This window comes from Coptis chinensis, chromosome 8 (assembly GCF_015680905.1).
Source record: "Coptis chinensis isolate HL-2020 chromosome 8, ASM1568090v1, whole genome shotgun sequence".
NCBI lineage: Eukaryota > Viridiplantae > Streptophyta > Magnoliopsida > Ranunculales > Ranunculaceae > Coptis > Coptis chinensis.
This window is the reverse complement of record NC_141463.1, coordinates 67,790,860-67,814,926: the sequence shown is the minus strand read 5'-3', so window position 1 is coordinate 67,814,926 and position 24,067 is coordinate 67,790,860. Positions and strand designations below refer to the sequence as shown.

Here is a 24,067-nt window from a genome sequence, read left to right as displayed (position 1 = left end):
TATAGGGAGTTTTGCAGTTGTAGAAGCACGTTGCAAGGTTAATTTTTGTCAATTCGAAACATCCATGTTGCATTAAATTCTCAGTGGATTTTTAAATCAAAATAAATGCCGTGTTGAAACTTGAAAGTGAGCATGCGTCCATGCTGCGTCAACGTTGTCGGTAGAATCCAAAGTCAAGAACAAAAACGTTTCCAGGTCACTGCGTCAACGTGTTTCATAAAATAAATTCCAGATCTCCTCTAATTAATCAAATTGGACAAGACAGTCATGTTTATTACCACAAATCCCCTTTCAAAAGGGTGCTTACTTACAATTAACACCCCTATTCACAAACAACAATTTTGGTTTACATACGTACTTAAGTTTATTTGGGTTGGTCAATAAGGTATTGACCAGCTCCATTCGAACACTGTCTTTGCTAGAATTGAATCATATATATGATCTGAATTCTGAAGCATGTTGATCATCAGCTCAGACAGAGACTTAAAAATCCCATATACTCATGGTGGTGTATCATCTGAATGCTCTTTTCGATCCCAACCACGCCTACCAAGGAAAAAAAACATACCATGAGATTACAACTAAAAGAAATAATGAGCTCAGATCACTTTGTAATAAAAAACCGTAACAGAACGAATCTTTAAATTCTTTCACTACGAAATTCTTGTTGATAAATGACACAATTGAAAATTTGAAACAGATTGATAATAACATTTGCACGTGTTGAGTAAGTACCCATTGTTATGGCGCTTGCAAAAATCACAGCAGAGAGGATGAAAACAATGACGGAAGCTCTTCTTAAAAATGCAATTAGTTTCCTTATGAAGAACTGACCCCAAAATCCAGCCAATATGGACACTGCTATAAGATACAAAGCTGCGAAAAAAGAAGAGCAAACGACATATTAGTTGAGTGTACAGTGTTCCGGTAATCTTCAAAATCCCTATAGAATTTGATTAATCCTTTTGAATTTCATCTACACTATATTTAAATTTTGATTTTTAAAACTGAAACTTTCGTTCCACGAACTCAGTGTACAATCCCATTTGATTATCTCATCTAAACTGAAACTTGCCTCTCAGATCTAATTCAGTTCCATACTTGGAAAGTTTACACAATTACACATCATAAAGTTACTAGTAACTATGTCCGTACATGTGTAAGTTTTAACAATAAGGCAACAACCATGCAGAGTTGCAGACAATGAAAGTAGGACCTACCATATGGAATAGGGAATCTCTTGAGCAAGTAAAACTCAACCACAGACAAAGATGACGAGAACATCATCACAAACGTTGCAGTTGCACTAGCCACCTGTACAGCAAGTGAAAAGTACATCAGAATAGCAGATGCATGCATGCATGGGAAGGTAGATCCGAATATATGTATTCTTATCCAAGGGGACGGGGTCGTTTGTCTTTTGATCGGATTAGAGCACTAGAAACTTATCTGATGATGTTGTTTTATAATCTTAAAAACATCTGACTTCATCTATAGTTGTCACTCTACAAACTTAGAAGCTGATGGTTCTAAACTTCTAATTAACTATATCTTCAATACCCAATGAATGTTGGAGATCAAATATTTTTGAAGCAATATGTTTAGACAATAAACCGAGATTGCCAACAAGTCTCGACTCTCGACCTGATTCTACCATATATCCTAAAAATATAAATAATTTAGTAATCTAATGCACCTTTTTTTTCTATCTAAATCTATATAAATAAGTTAGTAATCTAATGTTTTGTTTGCTTGTGAGAGATTGTCAGGATAGGAATCTCATGGGCACTTTGAGGGCCTGCCGGTCCACACTGAATTTGAGACATTCTTTCTTTCAAATATGTTGATCTCCATTATGGACGCACATAATTAAGAAGCAGGCCGGGTCCACAAGATGCGAACTATCTTCATTGTCCTATTAGTCTATTACCATGTGCTGTATTGCAATTTGCAAGTTGTGATTGCAAGTTGTGACAGACATCAGACAAGAGACCAGTCATGTGGCACCAAGGCCAAAGATCTGGTCCATTTTGACACCACAAAAGAACATTTTTCGGCCTAGTAAGAAAAAAGAAAGGGAAACAGATCAGATGTAATTGCTCGTTTTTGCACTTGATTAAGATTATTATTAAGAGTCGTGAAAATATAGTAATTCCTTGAACGATTGCCTACTCTACTTTAAAAAGCTAACACAAAATTTTAAGGTAAACAAAGGACAACAAAGAGTTTCAATTTCTAAATATGGTCTTGTAATATTGAATTTTGATGACCTTAACATACCTGTGGGATGACACCAAGCTCAAGAAGAAGTGGGCCCAAGATAAAACCACCACCAGATCCAAGTAAACCACCAACTGTACCACCTAACATGCCACACAGTGCACAGAAAACAATGTTGAGAACTGTCCACTGAATCTCAGCTTCACAAACTGATTCAGTGTTCCCACACATCCTTCTCTTCTTAGACTCCGTATACAACTTCCTTGCTTCGTATCCAAAGACTGCCAGTGCCACTGGTATCTACACAAAATTGTCGCTCTCACCAAACCGGACCCATATATCACAATCATTCTGAGACGTTAAATCATAAAAGGGCCTACCTACCTGTAATATGTTGAGTACCCAGTACCATAAACTGCAAAGCTTTGTATCATTCTGGAAAAAAGAACAAAATGGTTGGTCAAAACCATCGAGCCATATAGTGCCAGCGTAGTTGGTGACTAGGAGAGTTAAATGTGGTGAAAGTGAAATAACAATATGTATCTTTCTGATATGTGGCAAGCTACCAACCCACTGCTAACACTGATTGGGTAATTTAGTATTTGAGTTTTATTGGTTGCTATCACCGTAGAAAACTTGGCTAAGATCAAAATATCTCAGAATTTTAAACTTCCAGTATGAGACAAGTAATGTCGAATACGGAGTTCATGAAAGCTAAGCAGCTCCTCAAGTAGTAAATGTATATGTTATATAACCTCATATATAGACTAAGGAGGTTTTAAAAGCTAAACAACTCCTAAAAAACTAATAGTTCTACCATTTAATTAGGATTATCATATCAAAAGGACTGATGTTACCTTGATGACCTGTAGAACTAGAAAAGAAACCCATACAGCAAAAAGCGCCAGAAGTCTTTTCCATTTGAGGTTGAACCGAAGTATTTCCTGAAATTGATAGGTAGAAATGGTCAAACAAAGAAAACTGGTGTTGAATTCTTCTGTAAATTACCCATAAAAAAAAACCTAGTAAATTGTTAAATCAAATAAAAAACAGATCAATATGAGTCGCTCACCAGTCCAGATTTTTCTTCTTTATGGAGAAATGGTTCAATTAGAACTGCAAAACATAAATCAAATTAGCATATAAAATCTCCATATCACAAGCCAAAATCATAAATGGTTTAATTTGTGATATGTTATGGTCATCTCAGGGTCTTACGTTCTTTATGAGAGTTCAATGGAGCATGCTTCTGTGCATCCAACTCTAACTGCAAAACAAGAAAAAGGGGTTGATTGGAATGTTACTCATGTTTCTTGACAAATTTCAATCTTAATAATTCAACGATGAGTCAAAGACATACAAGCAAAATGGTCTCCTCCTTCCACATTTGAATTCCCTTAAAGAATGACCTTGTTGAGTCCCTACTCAATGTTAAAAAAATGTGTCAAAGTCTAAAACATTAATTTATAAACTAAAAGGAAAAACCACGTATTAAATTTTGAATAAATAAACAAACCTAAGAAAAGAATAATGATTAGAATGGTGATTAACCAGTATGGGAATACTACACTAAGTGAAACACCAATTGTGATCCCAAGCATGAGCATTGGTTGGAAGAGTAGAGCGAGATCGTAATCGAGGATCGGTGCTTGCTTTGTTGGATGTGGTACCCTTAAATTGTACCATACTGATGAAGCTGATGCACCCATTATCATACCTGCAAACACAAAAGCCCAATTTCTGAACCACGTCATAAAATTATTCGCAAAATCTTCATAATTGGGGACAAGGAAATATCTTGTTTAGGACTTGTCTATTTATTATAACGAAACAATGAAAAGGTAACAAAAAGTCATTAGTCGATAAAGTTGGGTGGCAAATAAGATTTGAAACATGAAGACAGGAAATTTACATTTGGAAAGAGCAGCAGCTGATTTGGTATCAAAACCAACAATCAAATTTAACATAGGAACAAAAATCCCACCACCACCAACACCACCCACAGTTCCAAAAGCTGAACCAAAAAATCCTATCAGAGTAGCCAAAATACTCCTCCAATTGAACTCCAAATCCTAATAAACAAATGCAACCATGGTACGTTAAAATCTTCTACACATACATCAAAGTAACTAATAGGCCAAGAAAAAGTTACAGGAAACTTACCGGCCAAACTTTGATAGTTTCGCTGAGGCCATTGATATGAACAAGCCCAAATTCATCTTGAGATGAATTAAAAGAAGAAAGAAGACAAGGGTGTTTTGGGTTGGTTATGAAAAGAGCTGACAGAATGGCAACTGCGAAACCAGATATAAGAAATAAAACCAATCCTTTTGTGCCCATGGCTTTCTAGTTTGTAATGCTTACTTCACACTGAGAAGAAAATGTGGAGATAAAATTTCAGAGAAGAAGATTATTTATGGTCTCTGTTTGTAGTTTGTACGTGGTTATAGATTGAGACAGCACACAAGAGAGGGAGAGTCCAATTTGGTTTGTTTATAAAAAACGTGTCTTTATCCAGGTAGGGGCGTAGGGCTATATAATAAGAGAGAGGTTCATGAATCACGGTTTACCTCCGGACTACGGTAACCTTAAAATCATCTTCAACCACAAAACATTCTCTTTACAAATTGACTTGCTGATGTTTGTTATTTTTATTTACCTATGTAAAATTTCGTTATTTCTAATCGTTATACAAATATAAGTAATAACCAACCCATCAACCAGCTGAGCTCTGACGTTTAGATTTTGTTGTTATTTTACCACTCGAACACAGGTAGATTATTTTATTTTTTGATGCAAGGTTTTTACATTTTCCTTCTAATTTGTTTCAACTTCGATAGTTTTAGGTTTTTAGGTAAAAAAATAAATATCTATCCAGTAGCCTCACCATTGTTATATATATATGTACAGTGTACTGCCAAAATTAAAGTAGTACAATGTCCTGCCGAATAAAACGAGAACCACAATTACCTGTAGTCCTGTACTTGAAATCCAATTGTAAAACTAACAGTATAAAAACATAAAAATAAAAAACCACTGCTGGATTCACAGTTGGTATTTTCTTTTTAAAAACAAAGTAATAATAATAATAATAATAATAATAATAATAATAATAATAATAATAATAATAATAATAATAATAATAATAATGTAACTACAAGAACAGATTTTGGGTTTAATCTCCCTCACCAAAAAATAGTTACATAAAACCTCCCTGTATACGAACAAACTAACAAAACACCCCTATTTATGTTGAACTAAGTTGTAATTATTTACTGGTTATTTATGTGAATGGTTTGTTAGTCAGTTCTCAATCTTATGTGTGCATGCTAGTGTTATATGTAAAAGTCACAGATCTTGTAAATTTTCATACTTTTAATCTGCATTCTTAAAATTTACTATGTATTCTTAAATTTTCATATTATTTATACTCTGCATTCTTAAAATTGCGTAGTAATATATTTATGCATTTTTAAATTTGCATAGATGATTTTCATTATTAATTTGTTTTCTTTCATTATAACAGAATGTAAACAAAAAGAAGTTGTACAAGACATTTAGATCTTCCGCAGTAGCTCTGCTGGGTCTTGTGCAAGATTTGAAGAAAACTCTTAGAGATGACCATATTGCAAAGCTGAAAGAAACACCATTTGGAAAGTTGTTTATGGTGTTTCACGATGGTACAATAACGAAGACAATGTTAGAGAAGCACAGCCACTGCATAATCAAAGTCTTACAAGCCTACTCGAAGAAAAGGCGAAAATTCAAATTCGGAAAAAATAAGTGGGTGGAGCTGACTCCAGAAGATGTAGCTGTTACTTTTGGCCTTCCAGTGCAGGGAAAGATAGTGGCATTCCAGTCGAGAACCCTTAGGCAGAATGCTATTGAAGCCTCACCATTTATGCAAAGATACTGGAAAAAGGAAGCCAAAATAACAACTGTGATTGTATTAGCTACATTGAACAAAATTATCAACAAAGAAGATAATGAGTCTGTTGAAGACGTTGCTAGACTAATAGTCATATACATGGTTATGACCATGTTTGTCAGTAGCGGTGCAAGTGGAATTGGATGGTCATTTCCAACACATGTGGAGTCTTTTGATGCGATGTGGAGTGTTGCATGGGCCACATCTATCCACAAAGAGTTGATGACCAAAGTTCATAAATGGGATAGTAAATCTCCATTCGCTATATCAGGATGCGTTATTCAACTCTTGGTAAGTTATTTCACTTTCGGTATACATGATTGGCCATCCCGATTATTAAACATTGTCTGATCCATATAGCAGTTTTACTCTACAATCTTACATTTTCATAGTAGTTTTACTCTGCAACCTTAGATTTGCATAGTCATTTTGTTTTACTCTGCAATCTTACATTTTCATTGTAATTTTACTTTGTAATCTTAAATTTTACTTTGCAATCTTAAATTTTCATAGTAGTTTTACTCTACAATCTTAAATTTGCGTGTGATGTGCGATTTTCTATGTGAGCATGTTGCTATATGTAAGCCTGTAAATGTGCACTCCTTCCCAAGAATAGCAAGGTGGTCCATGGAAAACTGAATGAGAAGATGACTAAGGATTTTCAGGTGGAAAATGTTGAAACGGAGAGCGTGATGATAAATTTGAAACCGGCGAGGAAGAAACAAGATTAATAAGCCATGTTTCGCTCCAAGTGAACTAGATTGCTTGAGAAAAGAGAATGAAGACTTGAAAAAAGAGAATGCTCAGTTGAAGGCTGAAAACACTCACTTGAAAAAACATAAAGATCGAAAGCGGTTGAATGTGGAGAAGGAAAGTGGAGATTCCGATCGGATGAGGAGGAAAGTGGAGAGGCAGATGAGGAGGAGGAGAAAGGTGAGATAGGTGAAGTGGATGAGAAAGGAGAGGCGATGAAGAGGTAGAGTCCGAGTCAAATGAAGTGGATGAGGAAGAGGAGAGGCGATGAAGAGGGTAGAGTCCGAAGTCAAATGAAGTGGATGAGGAAGGAGAGGCGGATGAAGAGGAAGAGTCCAAGTCAGATAGAGAGGAGGAGGAGAAAAAAGAATCAAATGGAGAGGAGGAGGAGAAAAAAGAATCTGATGGAGAGGAGGAGGAGAAAAAAGAGTCAGATGGAGAGGAGGTTGAGAAAAAAGAATCAGATGGATAGGAGGAAAAAGGTGAGGGAGAACCTAACTCGATGTTTAAGAAAGTTAAGAAAAGGGAGAGGATAAAGAAAACATCAACGATATATGAGTTTGAAGATATTAAGAAGCGAAAAAGGAAGACTAAAGTTACTGAACCGGTGATTGATGTAGATGATTTCGAGACTCCACCACTAAAAAGAGGAAGACCTATGTCTAAACCACATTCAAACAAATTGTGGAGGCTACTTGATAAAGAGAAGATGTCGTTGGTGGAAAGCTTCTTCAAAAAAGCAAACCAGAAGTAAAATTTATTTTTCCGAAGTATATGTAAGCTTTTCTGTTTTCTTATCATCTATGTAGTTGCACTAAATTTTTTGATCGTGTATGTTGCAGTACAATTGTGTGGATGGACATCCAAACGCATTTGAAAATACAGGGAGAACAATTGAACCACATGATGTTGAACTTCTTCATCAGTGATAAGGTAAATCTTTTTATTACTCAAATCTTTTGAAATGAAAAAACTTGCAATTTACTTATTTTTCTTACTGTTTATGGTAGATTATTGATTGGTACGTGTTCTTCCACCTCCCCAAGGAAGTGGTGAAGCTAATTGGAAATTCTCCACCAAAGTGTCTATATTTCTCATCATTTGCATGGGTAAGCATCTTCCATGTAATTTAATTCTTGAAGTTGAATGTGTAGTCGTGGTTAGTCTACATTCTTATATTTGCGCACTAAATTCACAAAATCTCTAAAGATGTAGTCCGTGGTTACTCTGCATTCTTATATTTCTTTGAGTAGTTGTAGTCTTAAAGTTGAATGTGTAGTGCGTGGTTAGTCTCATTCTTATATTTGCGGACTAAATTCACAAAATCTCTAAAGATGTATGTCGTGGCTACTCTGCATTCTTATATTTGCTTTGAGTAGTTGTAGTCTTAAAGTTGAATGTGTAGTCCGTGGTTAGTCCTGCATTCATATATTTGCGACTAAATTCACAAAATCTCTAAAGATGTAGTCCGTGGTTTACTCTGCATTCTTATATTTCTTTGAGTAGTTGTAGTCTTAAAGTTGAATGTGTAGTGCGTGGTTTAGTCTGCATTCATATATTTGCGACTAAATTCACAAAATCTCAAGATGTAGTGCAGTGGTTTTCTGCATTCTTATATTTGCATAGTAGTTTTAGTCCGCATTTGTAAGTTTGCATAGTAATATAACTTTTAGCCCAACACAATTATAACACAAATTTCGTGAGTGCATAGTAAAAGTGTAAAATGTTAAAACATTATTGTTTAGTGATGCATTCTTATTTATTGTAGGCTTTAAGAGATCAACGAAAAACAAGGCATGAGGCTCTATGTCACGGATGTCCTAAAACAGTTGGACAGCAAGGTCGCCCATCTGTTTTTCATCATAAATAGTCCCAAGTTGAGAAAGTACAAAGACGGTTATCACTGGACTTTGCTTCATGTTGATACTCTGAATTGGGAATGGACGCACTATGACTCTTTAAGGCCAAAAAACTATGAGAATAAGAAATACATTCCGTTAGAAGATCTTTTTTGTAGTGCTATGTAAATTTAAGTTTACATAGGTCAGTTACTATGTAAATATAGATTGGCATATATATATATATATATATATATATATACATTTACATAGTTTTGGTAATTTTTTGTTCAATTTAATGCAGCAAGAGAAGGTGGTGGAATCTATTAGATGTAGGCGTCAGGAGCTAAGATTGGCAGATGTGGATTTGATGAAAAATATCAAAGTTGGAGCATGCCCACAACAAGGAGCATCGTAAGAACTTAACTTCTCGAACTTAAATGTCTTTTTAATCTCTTATCTCTTATTTGAAACTTCTTTTTTGGCATTTTCAGTTCAGATTGTGGATTATTAGATCATTATGTTAATTTAATATGTGGAAAAACTATGGAAGATATAACGGTAGAAGATGCGAGACAATTGAGGGTTGACCTGGCATATGAGATTATATCAAGCCAACAAGAAAAATGGGATCCAAAAGAAGAATGCAAGAAATGAAGAGCTGATTTTCCGTATTTTTAGTTGATTATGTTGTGTTTATTTGTGGTAAAACATTGGAACCATTCTAACTCGGGAGTGTTGGAGTTGTACTTTTTTGGAACCATTCAAACAATTCAGCCTTTCATGGATTATACTTTTTTGTATGTGTGCAGTTTTGAATATGCTAAAGATGTCGACACTTAAAATTTGAATGTTGTGATTGCAAAAATGCACGAGTTCACGTCATTCAAGCTTAGGTTATAGAGTTTCCATATATGGTTTTGTAGTCATAGCTGAAAGCTCTACAATATATATGGTGTTACACTAACAGTCTAACATTGATGTTTGCCTTTGGTTGTTTTGCAATTCGTTACATCATACGACCCACACAAGCATGAACAGTGTCTCTGTCAGAGTTTTTCTTAAGATAGATTAATTGAGAACTGACACTCTATGAGTAACATTCGTAACACAATAAAAGATAACTGAAGCTCTCAGTTTTTTTTTTTTTTAATAGTAAGTACCACACTTGTATCACTGCAAAGAAACAAAACAACATAACAAAGGAATAACTCCTATTACAATACTCCCCTACCCCCAGTCCCGTAATTACATTAGTCCAATCTAACACCAAATCTGTGAAGTGGAATTGATATGAAGTTCTCTATTTCAAGATAATATACTTGGTCTGGTGGATATTGAAAAGCTCGAATGCTATTGAATCCGTTATTGTTTCACACCAACAAATGGACTAATAAATTGGATAGCAAAGCTTTAGTGACTATGTAAATATATATAATGACTATGTAAAAATACATTTACATATATTCTGTCAGGTGTCAGGCTAATTTCATTCCTAAAAGGTACTATGTAAATTTAAGTTTGCATAGGTCAAGTTACTATGTAAATATATATTTACATATATAATGAGCAACATCAACACAAAAAAAACTATAAAATCCAACATAAAACTATAAAATCCAACATCATCAAACTATAAAATCCAACATCAAACTATAAAATCCAACATAAAAAAAAAAAAAGCAAGTTTATCGACATCTTGTTTTTCATATATGAGCAACATCAAAGAATAGATAATTGAACCGGTGAAGAGCATGTTATAGGAGTGGAGCCCACTCTTGGGTTGCGGTGGCCATAGCAAGGGCCCTTGTTCTTCTTCCTACCTCTTGTAGCACCCGTGCTGTGCTTTCGTTTCTTGTCTGGTCTCCCCATCTTCTTTTTCAGATCCGGAGGCAGTAAATCAGGCACACTTGGTATCTTAGCAGGCATTTTACTGTTCTCCACAGGTACTATAGCTCTTGAATAACTATCGCGGAATGTCTGAGAATAGAAGAAGTTATCACAGTAGGTATACACATTCAATCCATCAGCCAAAATGGAGCGCAATGCGTCTTGCACAAAGGGAATCCTTCGATTCTCCACCAATTACAAGAGCGTTGATTTCTATTCAAGTCAACCAAGTGAGTATGAGTAGCACGCACCTTAAAAATACCCTCCCTTGACTTGAGAACCACCCAACTTCTCCCCACCTCGATCCTCTCAGCCAATAAAGTTTCCATAGATGGACATAAGATAGTAGTCCAACTCCTAGCTAACTCCCGCCGATCAGACATCATTTTCATAATTTTCCCACGGATCTTGTCCACCATTGCAGTGATAGGCAAGTGCCGTTCTAGTAGGATCCAAGAGTTGAAGCTTTCCGCAATATTGGAACACATATCGCCATATCTATTTCCTTGAAAATAAGCATTACACCAATGCTCATAACCTATGGTGGACAAAAATGTTTTTAAACTTGATTGCCGCAAACATCTCGAAAATCAGCCATCACTTTCTCAAACTCATAATGCGTCCCAACATAGGCAAGGTCTGAAAAGAGATCCAAGGTATGCAAGCGGAAGCAATGGTTGCTGGGCATAGCTGAATTGAGATTATTTTTAAGGTGCCACAAACAATAACCATGATGGGAATCGGGGAAAAGCGAGGGACACCCACCCGAGTAGACCATGGTTTCAAATCCGGATATAAAAGTTAGCCCTCACGATCTTTGGAGACCACCAACTTAAGTTGCTCCAAGAACCAATCCCAATTATCATCAGTTTCAGAAAGTACAACCGCCATAGCTACTGGAAAAATACCTGGAACACAAATAAACATCAATTACTGATTTAGTTTTGCATACCATACTCATTATTAAAACTTAACTCTTATATATAAAAATAAATTTTCATAGGCTAAATTATTATGTAAATATTAAAATGCATAGGCTAAACTACTATGTAAACGTAAATTTTCATAGTTTATGCTTGTTCAGTTTTACAAACTACTATGAACTTTAATATGTGAAAAGTCACAAACTCAAAAAACATACCCCTATTTGCATTTTTGGCGGTGGTGACAAGACACACCCCTTGTATTTTGTTTTCACGAAAGTTCCATCCAAACAAAGCATAGATGCGGTTAAAGCCGTGAATACAAGCACCAAATGCAACAAATAATCTCTTGAACTTTCCCCGTTGTTGATTCCTTTTCCAAAACAACATGACTCCACTAATTGGTTTCTTTTCGAGCTTTCCAACATACCAATGTAACTGATGATAAGATAAAGCATGGTCCCCATGTATCTCCTTCAATGCAAGATCTATGCCGGTATGCGCAAAGTAATAATTCAAGTTCACACCATATACCCTCAGAAAATGGTCAATGATTTCACCTGGCTTAATCAAAGGCTTGTCTCTCACCATATCTAACACAATACTCTTTACAAGTTTACTATTCACTGGGGGATTGTTAACGTCAGCAAATCCAGCTCCACATGTGTGTTTTGCTTCCATTGTCTTTATTTCAAAGAACTTCGGCATTTTATACTTCTTGGATCGTGAACTCTCCATAGACACCGGTTTCAGCCTCTTCAAATAACACTCGGCCGTGACTCTATCCGGATCATTCTTCTTAATAAGAACTCAGAATGATTAACAAGACAATGGCGTAAAAGCTCAACACGAAAATTAGCGAAGACCACCCGGAAATCTTTGTCCCACACCACCAAAATAGGCAAAGAAGCGACATTAACATAATTTTCATCATATGTAGCGAAGACATAGAAGAACTAGAAGTACAAGAAGAAGCCCCAAGAGACTTTGGAACTAGAACTAAGCGTCACACAAAGCAAAAATCCTCTTGGACGTATTGTTATAAAAATGTATCAAAACCTTTAACCAAATTGAAACAAACAAGGGATTGAAGCTCCGAAATCGAGTATCTATCACAATACGCTTTGAATCCCTTTACAAAAGACGAGTTCTATAGACGATTGGAGTAAGGTTTGGCCACGTTTCAGAAATCGTGCGCTTTAAATCAGCAATCATACCATTAGTCCCGACACGGACACTCATAATTTGCATCTCGTACATAATAGCAAAAAGAGTAGTCCCATCCATGTCTACATTTGCAAAAAACAACAAAATCAAATTGATGAACATATGTAAATGTATTTTTACATAGTCAATATCACCAATGAAACAATATTTTCAGCAATTTAACTTTTAAATTCTACTAATGTTTAAAGTAAATCTACCAACACCCATAACTTCAGTTGCTAATGTTGGTTGCACTGGATTAACAATTGACTCTAATGAACCTAATAGGTAATAAGAATGTAACACATGGATTGAAATCTTTCTGTTGTTGGTAAATCACCAAATGCTGAGTCAGTTGGAACAAACATTGTTATTCCAAAGACCTCCTTCTTTTTTGAAATCATCTGTACATCCGATGCGTTAACATAGATGCCGCTACGTTGAAATTCTTAGCATCCATTAATACTCTAGTAATATTTAGTCCTAATGGAGGTCTGGTTTCTGATGCCATTAAATCAAACCCATAAGGGATAAGAAGGGAATTCACTGTAAATATAGTGACATTGTACGAAATAGTTTTGATCAGTGAAATGGTTATGTTTAGTGATGAATATGAAACAGGTGACCGAATAAAAATCGCAAAGAAGATAGAAAAGAGGTGAATCTCTTCAGCGTCTAACCTTCTTTCGTCTTCAGTGTCTTCAGATGAATCGGTGTTCTTCCTGGTCGAAAAGATGAATCAGTGTTTTTCTTGGTCGAAATTATGATGAAGGGATGAATATGTAAAAAGGGTAAAATTGGTAATAAAATAAAATTGAAAATAGAAATTGGACTAGATTTTCCCTGTTATTGGAAAACAGGGAGGTTATGTGGTATGGGCTGATAAATAGGGATGTTATGTGGTATGGGCCGATAGGAAGGGGTTTATACTCAACCAGATTAAAACCAAGGGGTTGAGCCCCATTTCTTGCTACAAGAATTACACTCTAAGAAATTACTAGTCTCCTTGTCTTACTCTTCTCTCGTCTTTTCCTTTATTTTCTCCCCTCTCTCTCTTTGTCATTATACTGTTCTTTTTTCTAACCGCTCTCTCTCGTTCGTCCATCCATCCCGATTCTACGTGCATCAGCTTGCCACCTGTCCCACAACATACACCGCAGTTCTCGGCAGTTAGGGTTCCGCAGCTCCTATCCGATGCACCCTGTAGTATCTTCATTACTCGACTCGCCCTCTCCACCCTGCCATTCCCCGCAGTTCTCGGCGGGTATGGTGCCGCGACTCAGATCCGCTGCACCCGGTCTTTTCTTCACTATTCTGTATACGGACTCTTCGCCATCAAAGATGTCACATGTCACGAATTTGACCCTACAGATGCCCTCTCTCGGTCCTATTGGTAGTCCTGGACAACCGATGGGGCTGAGACCTAACGATCTCAAAGCATGGTTTATCTCCATTATTTTAAGATGTTCCATCTGTTGAATGACACGTGTTCCATCATTACTGTCGCGTGAGAACGGCGCATGCGCCGTACAAAATCAGATATCTCGATTCTCGAGGCCCACGTGTCCCATTTCCCCTGGTCCCTCTCTTTGCAATTACGCTTTTGCCCCTTCTTTTCAAATCCCGCCCAAACCCTTCATTTTCCTCAACACCCATAAACCCCAATTCCCTTTTCATTTTCATTTTTCATTTTTCCTCTTCCCCACCTCTTCAACTTCTACCCGCTGTTCCTCTTTCTCAAGTTTTCTCCTGCTCCGTTTGCGTCTGTTGGTCCCTCCACCTCCTTGGCTGCTATTGCATCTCAGGTTTGTCCTCCACCCTCTCACTCCCCTTCGTTTATAGCTATACTCCAATTTCAATATTGTTTCCGCATTCTTTTCTCTCTCATAACTTGTGTTCTTCCCCCATTCTTCACCTGTCCCCTCTTAGTGTCCATTGGGACATGTCGGGATCTGATTCGGCGGATTCCTCCGCCACCGCATCCGATGGATCCGTCTTCTCCATCCAGATCTAGCCACTCTACCGCGGGATAGGGCGGACTCTCCGACGTCTCACTCTTCCAGTCCAGCCGCTATACCATCTACCTCTGGGAGGAAGGCTTCTCTTCCTCCCCCTCCATCATACTACCGCTGCCCTAATTTAGAAGCAGTTAAAACTGCATATGGCATCCCAGATGATGTGTTACTAGAGCACGTGACTGGCGTTACACATTTTCCACACTTGGTAACACTGCGGCCAGGATATCTTGTCTCGACTGTTGGCTAGATAGCGGCCGGCTTGCGCTTCCCCTTAACTCTTCTCGATATCGAGGTATGCAACCATTTTAATATTCCGCCTTGTCAAGGCATAGGCAACTTTTGGCGAGTGATGTACGCCGCTAACCATTACAACGAAACCCACACCCCTAAAATCCAACTCCGCGACATAATCGCTCATTTTTATTTGAAAAATAGCACTAAATTCGGAAGCGTAGGGTACCACTCTTTTTGTACACGTCCGCGGAAGAAGTCTTTTGTTCTCCGCCTTACAACTTCAGACAAGGTGTGGCACCATTATCCCTTGTATGTGTCTGGAAGTTTTATTTCCGCAGACCTCCCTTTAGAAGTTTCTCTAAGGCATCTCAATTTCCTTACCAGTGGTAAGTAAAACACTTTGGTCCCCTGATCTCTTGCATATCCTTCTTTCTAATGTGTCTTCTTTCTATGGCCCAAGTTGGAAACTAGACTCTCGTTCTCAATTCTACGCCGGCATCTCCTCTGCAATTTTTCAAGAACTCCGAAATCTAGGGAGTAACCAGTGCGAGGTCCTCGGCATAGACCCCGACAAAGACAACCCTCTTTTGCTTGACCCCTCTCTTAAAAATATAGGGAAATACCAAGGTCCCCTCTACCGCTTGCTGCCACCCAAAGAGCGCAAACTCAAACCCTCTCCTTCTGCCAAAAGAAGACGCCCAGCTCACCGATCCTTCGGCTATACAACCAAGATCTCCCACTCTAAGGCCGCCGCCCAACGAGCCGACGCGCAATCCCGCCCTACCCCTACAGATACCGCCCCCTCTTCCTACTCTGCGTTAGCGGATTGGGAAGACGATTTTACCCATCCCTCTTCATCCACTCCCGCCGCGGACATGGCTTCTAGCAAACTCAAACTCTGGGACAACGACTCCGAAGGTAATTAGCCCACTGAAGCCGCGACCAAGAGCCCGCCAGCCAAAAAAGTCCGTACTGCTCCTCCACCTCCATCAGAGCCACCAACCCAAATACCGCGGCCCACAGTTACATCCCGCTGCCCTGGAAAAGAACAGTCTTCGGCAGTCCCTCCTTCACCCGGCCCTGTGGAGATATGGCACCCGCGATGTAAATATCTGCTGACTTCGCCCTTGACAATCTTCATTTGCTTTTTTTTTCAGCTCTCATCTCCCCGACCAAGTATCTGATGACTCGGGTCCTTCTCCTCTCACCGAACATCCATTTATACTGGCTGGGAAAAAGTATTCAATTTTTTTTTTTAATTTTTTTTTTTTTACGAATACCTCCTCAGCTGAGTCTGGACATCGGCTATGTGGTGCGTGGGCTGACCAACACTTTGGACTCTCTGGAAGTCGCAAAAGAAGAGATCAATGGCCCCAACGAGTGGAAAGCCAAGCATGCCCAGTTGGAGAAGGACCGCAATGATCTTCGGATCGTTGCCCTGAAGGCCCAAAAAGCTCTCCAACAAGCAGAGGACAAGCACCGCGACTACGTCGCTGGGGTCACCTCCAAAATGGAGAGCCAAAGGGAGGTGGAGAAGCTTGCCACTCAGGCCGCGGTGGACAAAGCTGTGAACGATGCGGTTGATCGATTTCGAGACCTAGCTGAGAAGAAAATTGCTCGTGAATTGAAGAGCCAACTCGCAGAGCTTGCTGCGTCATCCGGTCGCGTTGCTTGCCCGCTCAGCCTCTAGCCCCGGCGATGCTCAAACTGCCTCACCCTCTATTGCTGACCCTGAGGCTACTACAGCTGTGCTTCCTACTGGTACTTCCAGCGCGGTCACCTCCCCCATTGATGTGGATGCTGATTCGAACACCGCGGTGGGAGGGGCCGAGATTTCTTCCCAGCAGGGGGGGTTGAAGGGCCGCAGTAGCTTGTTTGAAATATATTTTTGTACCTTTGTGATTCTGATGTTCACTCTCTAACAATATATTTTGCAATATGTAATTTGCCTATTTTTCTGGGCATGCCCAGCAGGTATTCAGTCAAATGTAGTGTGTCTTTTGTTATCACCTCCACTCATTTTGTGAAATCATATTCTTGATTCATATGCACCCATCTGACTTTATTTTACTCTCTTTACAAAAGTGGGATCTCTTCATTGGTGCTTATATTATCTCTTTGTAAATAATTTTTAGTTGGCTGTGAAACCTGTGGGGCCAGCTCAATTTGACCCTATGTTGATTCATACATATAGTCCGCGAAGGGCTCTTCCCCCCCGCTGTCTTTAATCGGCTGTGAAGGGCAGCTCAATTTGCCCCCATGTTGATTTGGACTTAAAGTCCTCGAAGGGCTCTTCCCCATTGCCTTTGATTCGGTTGTGAAGCTGTTTGGGGCAACTAAATTTGCCCCCCATGTTGATTTGGACTTAAAGTCCGGCGAAGGGATCTCCCCCCAGCTGTCTTTGATCGGGTTTGTGGAAGCTGTTAGGGCAGCTCAATTTGCCCCCATTGATTTGGACTTAAAGTCCACAAAGGGCTCTTCCCCCCTCCCTTGGTTTTGAGGCAGTGAAGCTGTTGGGGCAACTAAATTTGCCCCCATGTTGATTTAGACTTAAAGTCCGCGAAGGGATCTCCCTCCCCCCCCGCTATCTTCTTTAATCGGCCGGAAGCCTGTTGGGGCTTCTAAATTTGATTGGCTATGTTGCCTATTGGACTTAAATTTGCCCCCGGTTGTTGTTCTTCATTCAATATCTTATTTGTTTGGGGAATCAACACACTCCTTCTATTCAAGGAACTAAAATAACCAAAAGACAATATTTCAGGTTCTCTCACATAACTTTATTCATTAGCAATTCTATTTTTACTCCGCTACAAATAGAAATAAAACTAACTAGAGACTGCCTCATAGCTAGTAAATTTGGATGGCAAAAGTTTAAATTTCAATTATTAAGCCTAAGATTCAAATTTTCAACAATAATACTTTTAAATATTAGGTTCAATAAAACGCTAACGGTAAAAATACGATATCCCGTGTTTTAAAATTGATAATAGTCCGAATATATTTCTTTAAAATTGATTGGGCTATATATTTTACATTTAAAATTTTGATATATAATTATATAACGTTTTTATTTTTATTTTACAATTTTATTCATGAAAAAATAATACAAATGTCATTTTATTAGGAAACCTTAAATTATAATAAAAGACAATATTTCGCAATTATAAGCTCACCAACCAATTAACTTTAAATCAGATCATTCAAAAATTCTAATTATTCGTTTTATTAAGCCAAACCTTATAATTCAAATAATTAAAATAAAATTACTAGCTATGGATCGCATCCGCTATGGAATTTTTTCAACATTCTGATATTCCATGGTTTCTCTATCATTTCTCCTGCAGAAGTCTTTAGCCTGTAAGTTCCCAAAGTACCCTTCTCTGTCACGACATAGGGTCCCTCCCAGTTGGGACCCAATTTACCATTATTCTCTTTTTTAGTGGCCAGTGTAACACGTCGCAGTACCAAATCCCCCACCCGAAAGTCCGCGGCTTCATTAGCTTATCATATTGTCTCTGCAACTTTCGGTGATATTCCTCCAAATCATTATCGCGCTTATTTCTCTTTTTCCTCTATGAGATTCAACTTCGGTGGCCAAGATCCTCTCATTTATTCCCAATTCCACAGCTTTGGTTCTTGTCGTTTTCTCTATCATCTCCACCGGGATGACTGCTTCTACTCCATATGCCATTGCGAATGGTGATTCCTTAGTAGGCGTCCAGCGGTGTGGTCGCGATAAGCCCATAACACGTGATTGAACTTCGTCCCCACGCACCTTTACGATCCTCCAATTTTCTCTTTAAGTTATCCATTATAATTTTGTTCGACACCTCAGCTTGACCATTTCCCTCAGGATTATAGGGGGATGAGAACCCCTGCTTCACCCTAAATGCCTGAAGAAACTCTCGCACTTTTCCTCCAGTAAACTGAGTTCCATTATCCGCGATGATTGTATGGGGCAGCCCGAACCTGCAGATGATATTCTCCTATAAGAATTTCTTCACATTCTCTTCCTTAACCTGTTGCAGAGCCACACCCTCCACCCATTTGGTAAAATAATCCGTAGCAGCCAACATAAACCTCCTTTTTTCGCTTGCCATTGGCAGAGACCCAACAATATCCAGCCCCCACATGGAGAATGGCCAAGGGCTAAACACATTGTGCAAGGGCTCAGCTAGAGAATGTATGAACGGTGCAAACCTTTGGCATTTCTCACATTTCTTGGCATACTCTGTAGCGTCTCTCTTCATATGAGGCCAAAAATACCCCTGTGATATCAATCTGTGGGTAGTTGTTCGCCTTGCGGAATGACTCTCGCAATCGCCTTCATGAACCTCTGCCAAAACTCCTCAAGACCTGCCAAGCCCTATACATCTTAGTAATGGGCGTTGAAATTTCTCCCCAGATAGGTCACCCTCCAGCAATGGTGTACCTCGACTCCGTTGTTCCATTCTTCGCCTCTCTGTTTATTCTCTATCTCTACTCCCCTCAAGAAAGCCTTTATCGGTTCCATCCAACCCTGATCCCACTCGGTGGTGAGCCAAACTCCAGCCTCATCTGATGTACTTGGCTTGCTCAACACTCTAACCTCAATAGACCGACCCTCTGATCCAGGAAGAACCGCCGCTACATAAGCCAAAGCATCGGCATGTCTATTCTCTCCGCGGCCTAGGTGGGTAAACCTTATTTTGTCGAACTTGCTTGCCCTTCGCTGTAAGACTTCTAGGTATCTCACCATCCGGGGGCAGCGAGCTGCAAACCCTCCATTCACCTGACAAACTACCAAATTGGAATCTGAGAACACAGATAACTCACTCACCCCCAGATCTTTGGCCAAGTCTAATCCAACTATCACAGCTTCATATTCAGATTCGTTATTTGAAGCCGCAAACCCCAGTTTCATTGATAGCTCAAGGCAATTGTTCTCAGGAGTTACTAACACGACCCCAATCCCATTCCCGGTATCCGTAGCAGAACCATCCGTGAAAACTCTTCACCCATTGCGCAAATCCTAAGGATCTAAAGGGTCGCGACCGAACTCCCCCTCAGATTCCATTACCATTTCCTCTCCCCAAGTGGGATCCTCTACTCGGAATTCGGCCAGAAACTCCGCCATGGCTTGCGCCTTTTCAGCCGTCCTGATCTGGTATGTAATCTCATAAGAACTTAGTAATACCGCCCACTTCAGCATCCTACTTGACTTCTCGGCCCTCAACACCTGTTTGAGAGGCAAATTCGTCACTACCACCATAGAATGAGCTTCGAAGTAAGGCTTCAACTTAAGGGTTGAAAATATCAAAGCCAAAGCATACCTCTCAATCCTACTGTACCAGGTCTCTACATCCAGTAGGGTTTTACTTTGAAAGTAAACTGGCTTTTCTATCTTGTCGATCACTCTCACCAAAACTGAACTTATTGCGTACTCTCTAACTCCCATATATAAATGCAACTTCTTGCCTTGTTCCGGTCGTGATAACAATGGTGCCTTCCCTAAGTAATCTTTCAACTCCTGGAAGGCTCCTTCACACTCCGCGGACCAATGGAAATCAGGAGTTTTCCTCAGCAAACAATATAGAGGGCGGCATTTGTCCGAAGACTTGGAAATGAATCTGTTAAGTGCCGTGACCCTACCAGCCAATCTTTGTATTTCCTTCACATTTTGCGGAGATGGCATCTCAATCAACGATCGAATCTATTCTGGATTTGCCTCTATTCTGCGGTGGGTGACTATGTAGCCCAGAAACTTTCCTGAAGTTACCCCAAATGTGCATTTCTCGGGATTGAGTTTCAGCTTATGCTTGCGCAGTATGCCAAAAGTCTCATGGAGACCTTCTAAGTGTTCCTTTTCCACCATGTCGTCAATGTATATCTCGATCCCCCTTCGAATCTTGCCTTCGAACATCTTTCCTCCCAACCGCTGAAAGGTAGCACCCGCATTTTTCAGGCCGAAGGGCATCCTGGTGTAACATTAGGTGCCACCTTCTACCACAAAGGTGGATTTATCTTGGTCTGGCCCATACATCGCGACCTGATTGTACCCCATTGATGCATCCATAAAGGAAAACACCTTATATCCTACCGTTCTATCCACTAACTCATCCACCCGGGGCATAGGGTAACAATCTTTTGGGCATTCCTTGTTTACATCTGTGAAGTCCACACACATTCTAACCTTGTCGTTCTTTTTTGGTACCGCGACCACATTCGACAACCACTCCGTAAACTCTACCTCCCTTATTATCCCCGCCCCTTCTTCAGCACCACCCTCTTCGCGAATACCTTCTGCGTATTTGGCTCTTATGCTCCTCATCTTTTGTCTTACTGGCTTAGCATCTTCATTCATATGCAAATGATAATAGGCGTATTCTGGGTCTAAACTAGTGATATCCTCAATTACCCATGCAAATACATCAATATTGTCCATCAAAAATTGCACTAGCTTGCATTTCCATTCTTCCGGCAAGTCAGCTCCAACCGATGTAAACTTTTCTTCCTCTCCCACCCCAAGGTTCACCACTTCCAACTCATCCACAATTTTTGTTCCCAGCGGAGGCTCGTACACTTGCTTCCCTGCCTCCTCAGAATTGCTATGTTGATCCTGGTTCGTGTGACGGCCCCTCCCCTTTGGTACCGCGGACCATATTTTTTACTGTAACTTGATGGATGTTCTGTGCTGCCACTTGATCCCCCCTTATTTCATACGTTCCCCCATTAGCTAGGAAGCGGACCACCTAGTAAAATGTCGATGGGATGGCCTTCATTTCGTGGATCCATTTTCTCCCTAGGATAACATTATACTGGGAGCTAGAATCCACCACCATAAATCTGGTGAATACCGTTGTCGGGGGCCAGAATCGGTAACATCAATTCCCCCATGGGCTCTATCATGCTGCCATTGAACCCATACAGATTGGTTCGAGGAGCTTTCAACTGATCTCTACTGATATTCATCTCCTCCATGGCCCCCTTAAACAACAAATCTACTGAACTTCCGCAGTCTATCAACACTCTCTTTACCAAATAATTACCCATCGCTATAGTAATCACCAATGCATCCTCATGCGGGGAAATTACTGACTCCAAGTCTTTTAGGGTGAACATTATGCCTTCTTCACCCTTCGCGGTTTCCTTAACTAACCGCGGTATGCTGACGACCTCGTTCACCTGTTGTAAACTCGCTATCTTTCTCACCTTTTCTCTGTGTGCATTTCTTCCCAGGGTTTCTCCACTAAAGATGACATTGATGGTACCTAGAATTCTAGCCGAGGCGGCACTCTCTCGGCTTGGCGAACCTTTGCGACAAACTCCCTGAGCATCCCCTTTTCAATCATTCTCTCCACTAACCACTTCAAAGCATAACATTTATTTGTGGCATGATTCCTGATTTGATGATATGCACATAATGACTTCCCTTCTATTGCCACCGGTGTGCTCCGCGGACCCTCAAAGTATTGTTGCCCCTTAATTAGAGGCAAGATTTTCTCTAAGGGTCTGTTAAGCGGTGTCTGTTCGATTTCTCGGTATGGTTTCCTCTCTCGGATATCCCTTCTGCCGCGGTCTCCTGTCCTATCCGGACCTCGGCTCTCCCCTCTGTACGCTCCTTTCTCTCTTTCTTCCATTCAGCTTTTTCCCTTCCGATCATCTCGGTCGACAGCCTGCACTGCCTTTCCCGCTCTCTTTTGTTTCTTCGCGTTCTTCTGCATTATATCTTCGTGGCGTATGCATTTTTCTACCTTGGGATACAAAGCATGCAACGGTGATTTCGATTTTGAAAACCAACTCATGAACCCCGGTTCCCGCCCTCAAACCGTCTTTGAAGGCTATTACCGCGGTATGTTCATCCAAATTTTCCACTCTCAATGTCTCCTCCTTGAACCCGCAGATAGAAACTCTCTCAATGATTCAAATGGGACCTTTGTTTTATGTTGAACAGCCGCGATATCAACCACCCTTCTTTTTCTCGTGTATGAAGTGGTCAACAAACGCGCTCTAGTTCTTCAAACCTTTTGATGCTCCGCGAAGCCAACCGATAATACTAATCCGAGGCACCCCCCTTTAAACTTGCGGGGAACATCATGCAGCGAAGTCCATCATACTTATCCTCTTGCCACAATGGCATCTACTGCCGGAAATGGTGCAAATGATCCATCGGGTCTCCCTTCCCATCATACCTCTCAAACCTAGGTTGGGAGAACCTCTTAGGCACTTCCGAATTCCATATCGAATCTGCAACTGGATTTTTGTTGAGACTTGCAACCTCCTTTTGCGTAACACTCTGGTTTGCTTATTCTGCTGTGCGGGTTATCTCCCTATCCTTCTCAATCATAGCCTGTACTACCTCCAATGTGATACCCACCGTTTGTTCTGCGTCCGGTGGTGGGTACTCCATATTTTACCCCTCCACTTCGCTACTCCGATGATCATTCCGCTCCGTTTCACCATGTGTAATATTTCTCTCCTTTCTAAACTCGTCATTCTCATTTCGTAGCCTGGCTATCTCCTTTTGGAGAAGTCTGGTAGCGTCCGCCGCCACGCCAGATATTTCTTCATCTCCTACTCTTTCTTCCTCTCCTACCCTTTCCACCTCGGTGCTCTCTATTTCCTCCACCACTTCTCTAACCGTTGTTTTCTTAGGTCTTCCTACTCCTCTTTTCACTACAGTAGCCATTTTGCTTTCGGGTCCCTACAGACGGTGCCAAATATAACTACAAGAATTACACCCTAAGAAATTACTAGTCTCCTTATCTTACTCTTCTCTCGTCTTTTCCTTTCTTTTCTCCTCTCTCTCTTTGTCCTTATACTGTTCTTCTTTCTAACCGCTCTCTCTCGTTCGTCCATCCACCCTGATCCTATGTGCATCAGCTTGCCACCTGTCCCACAACATACACCGCAGTTCTCGGCAATTAGGGTTTCGTGGCTCCTATCCGATGCACCCTGTAGTATCTTCATTACTCTGACTACTGTCCACTCTCCACCCCTGCCATTCCTCGCAGTTCTCGGCGGGTATGGTGTCGCGGCTCAGATCCGCTGCACCCGGTCTTCTCTTCACTATTCTGT

At 40.1% G+C, this 24,067-nt stretch overlaps 2 protein-coding genes and 1 long non-coding RNA gene across 3 annotated transcripts; 2 read left to right on the top strand and 1 right to left on the bottom strand.

The window, feature by feature from the left end:
- The first annotated feature begins 154 nt into the window (after positions 1-154).
- On the top strand, positions 155-1,694 carry LOC147482587 (uncharacterized). Its single transcript, XR_015203920.1, has 2 exons — positions 155-919; positions 1,034-1,694. It is a non-coding gene; the product is annotated as an uncharacterized LOC147482587 (long non-coding RNA).
- Positions 253-4,619, bottom strand: LOC147482586 (sulfite exporter TauE/SafE family protein 4-like). The gene is made up of 12 exons (XM_086576213.1): positions 4,384-4,619; positions 4,133-4,292; positions 3,733-3,937; positions 3,581-3,641; positions 3,439-3,487; positions 3,293-3,336; positions 3,078-3,164; positions 2,605-2,655; positions 2,281-2,520; positions 1,221-1,314; positions 736-876; positions 253-546 (listed from the first exon to the last, which is right to left on the bottom strand). Exons 1-12 carry the CDS (start codon positions 4,558-4,560, stop codon positions 467-469), a joined length of 1,389 nt encoding a protein of 462 aa, XP_086432339.1. The 5' UTR covers positions 4,561-4,619; the 3' UTR covers positions 253-466.
- Positions 4,620-7,273: 2,654 nt separating this feature from the next.
- On the top strand, positions 7,274-9,396 carry LOC147482585 (uncharacterized). Its single transcript, XM_086579351.1, has 5 exons — positions 7,274-7,651; positions 7,744-7,834; positions 7,912-8,010; positions 9,044-9,153; positions 9,234-9,396. The coding sequence occupies exons 1-5, from the start codon at positions 7,404-7,406 to the stop codon at positions 9,394-9,396; spliced, it is 711 nt and encodes a 236-aa protein (XP_086435477.1). The 5' UTR covers positions 7,274-7,403.
- Positions 9,397-24,067: the final 14,671 nt, after the last annotated feature.

Coding starts and splice junctions, on each gene's coding strand:
- LOC147482586 (XM_086576213.1), bottom strand. CDS start 4,560: ATGGGCACAAAAGGATTGGTTTTATTTCTTATATCTGGTTTCGCAGTT. Junction 4,293..4,383: donor AAACTATCAAAGTTTGGCCG/GTAAGTTTCCTG, acceptor TTTGTTTATTAG/GATTTGGAGTTCAATTGGAG. Junction 3,165..3,292: donor AAGAAGAAAAATCTGGACTG/GTGAGCGACTCA, acceptor TATCAATTTCAG/GAAATACTTCGGTTCAACCT.
- LOC147482585 (XM_086579351.1), top strand. CDS start 7,404: ATGTTTAAGAAAGTTAAGAAAAGGGAGAGGATAAAGAAAACATCAACG. Junction 7,652..7,743: donor TTCAAAAAAGCAAACCAGAA/GTAAAATTTATT, acceptor TGTATGTTGCAG/TACAATTGTGTGGATGGACA. Junction 9,154..9,233: donor TGCCCACAACAAGGAGCATC/GTAAGAACTTAA, acceptor TGGCATTTTCAG/TTCAGATTGTGGATTATTAG.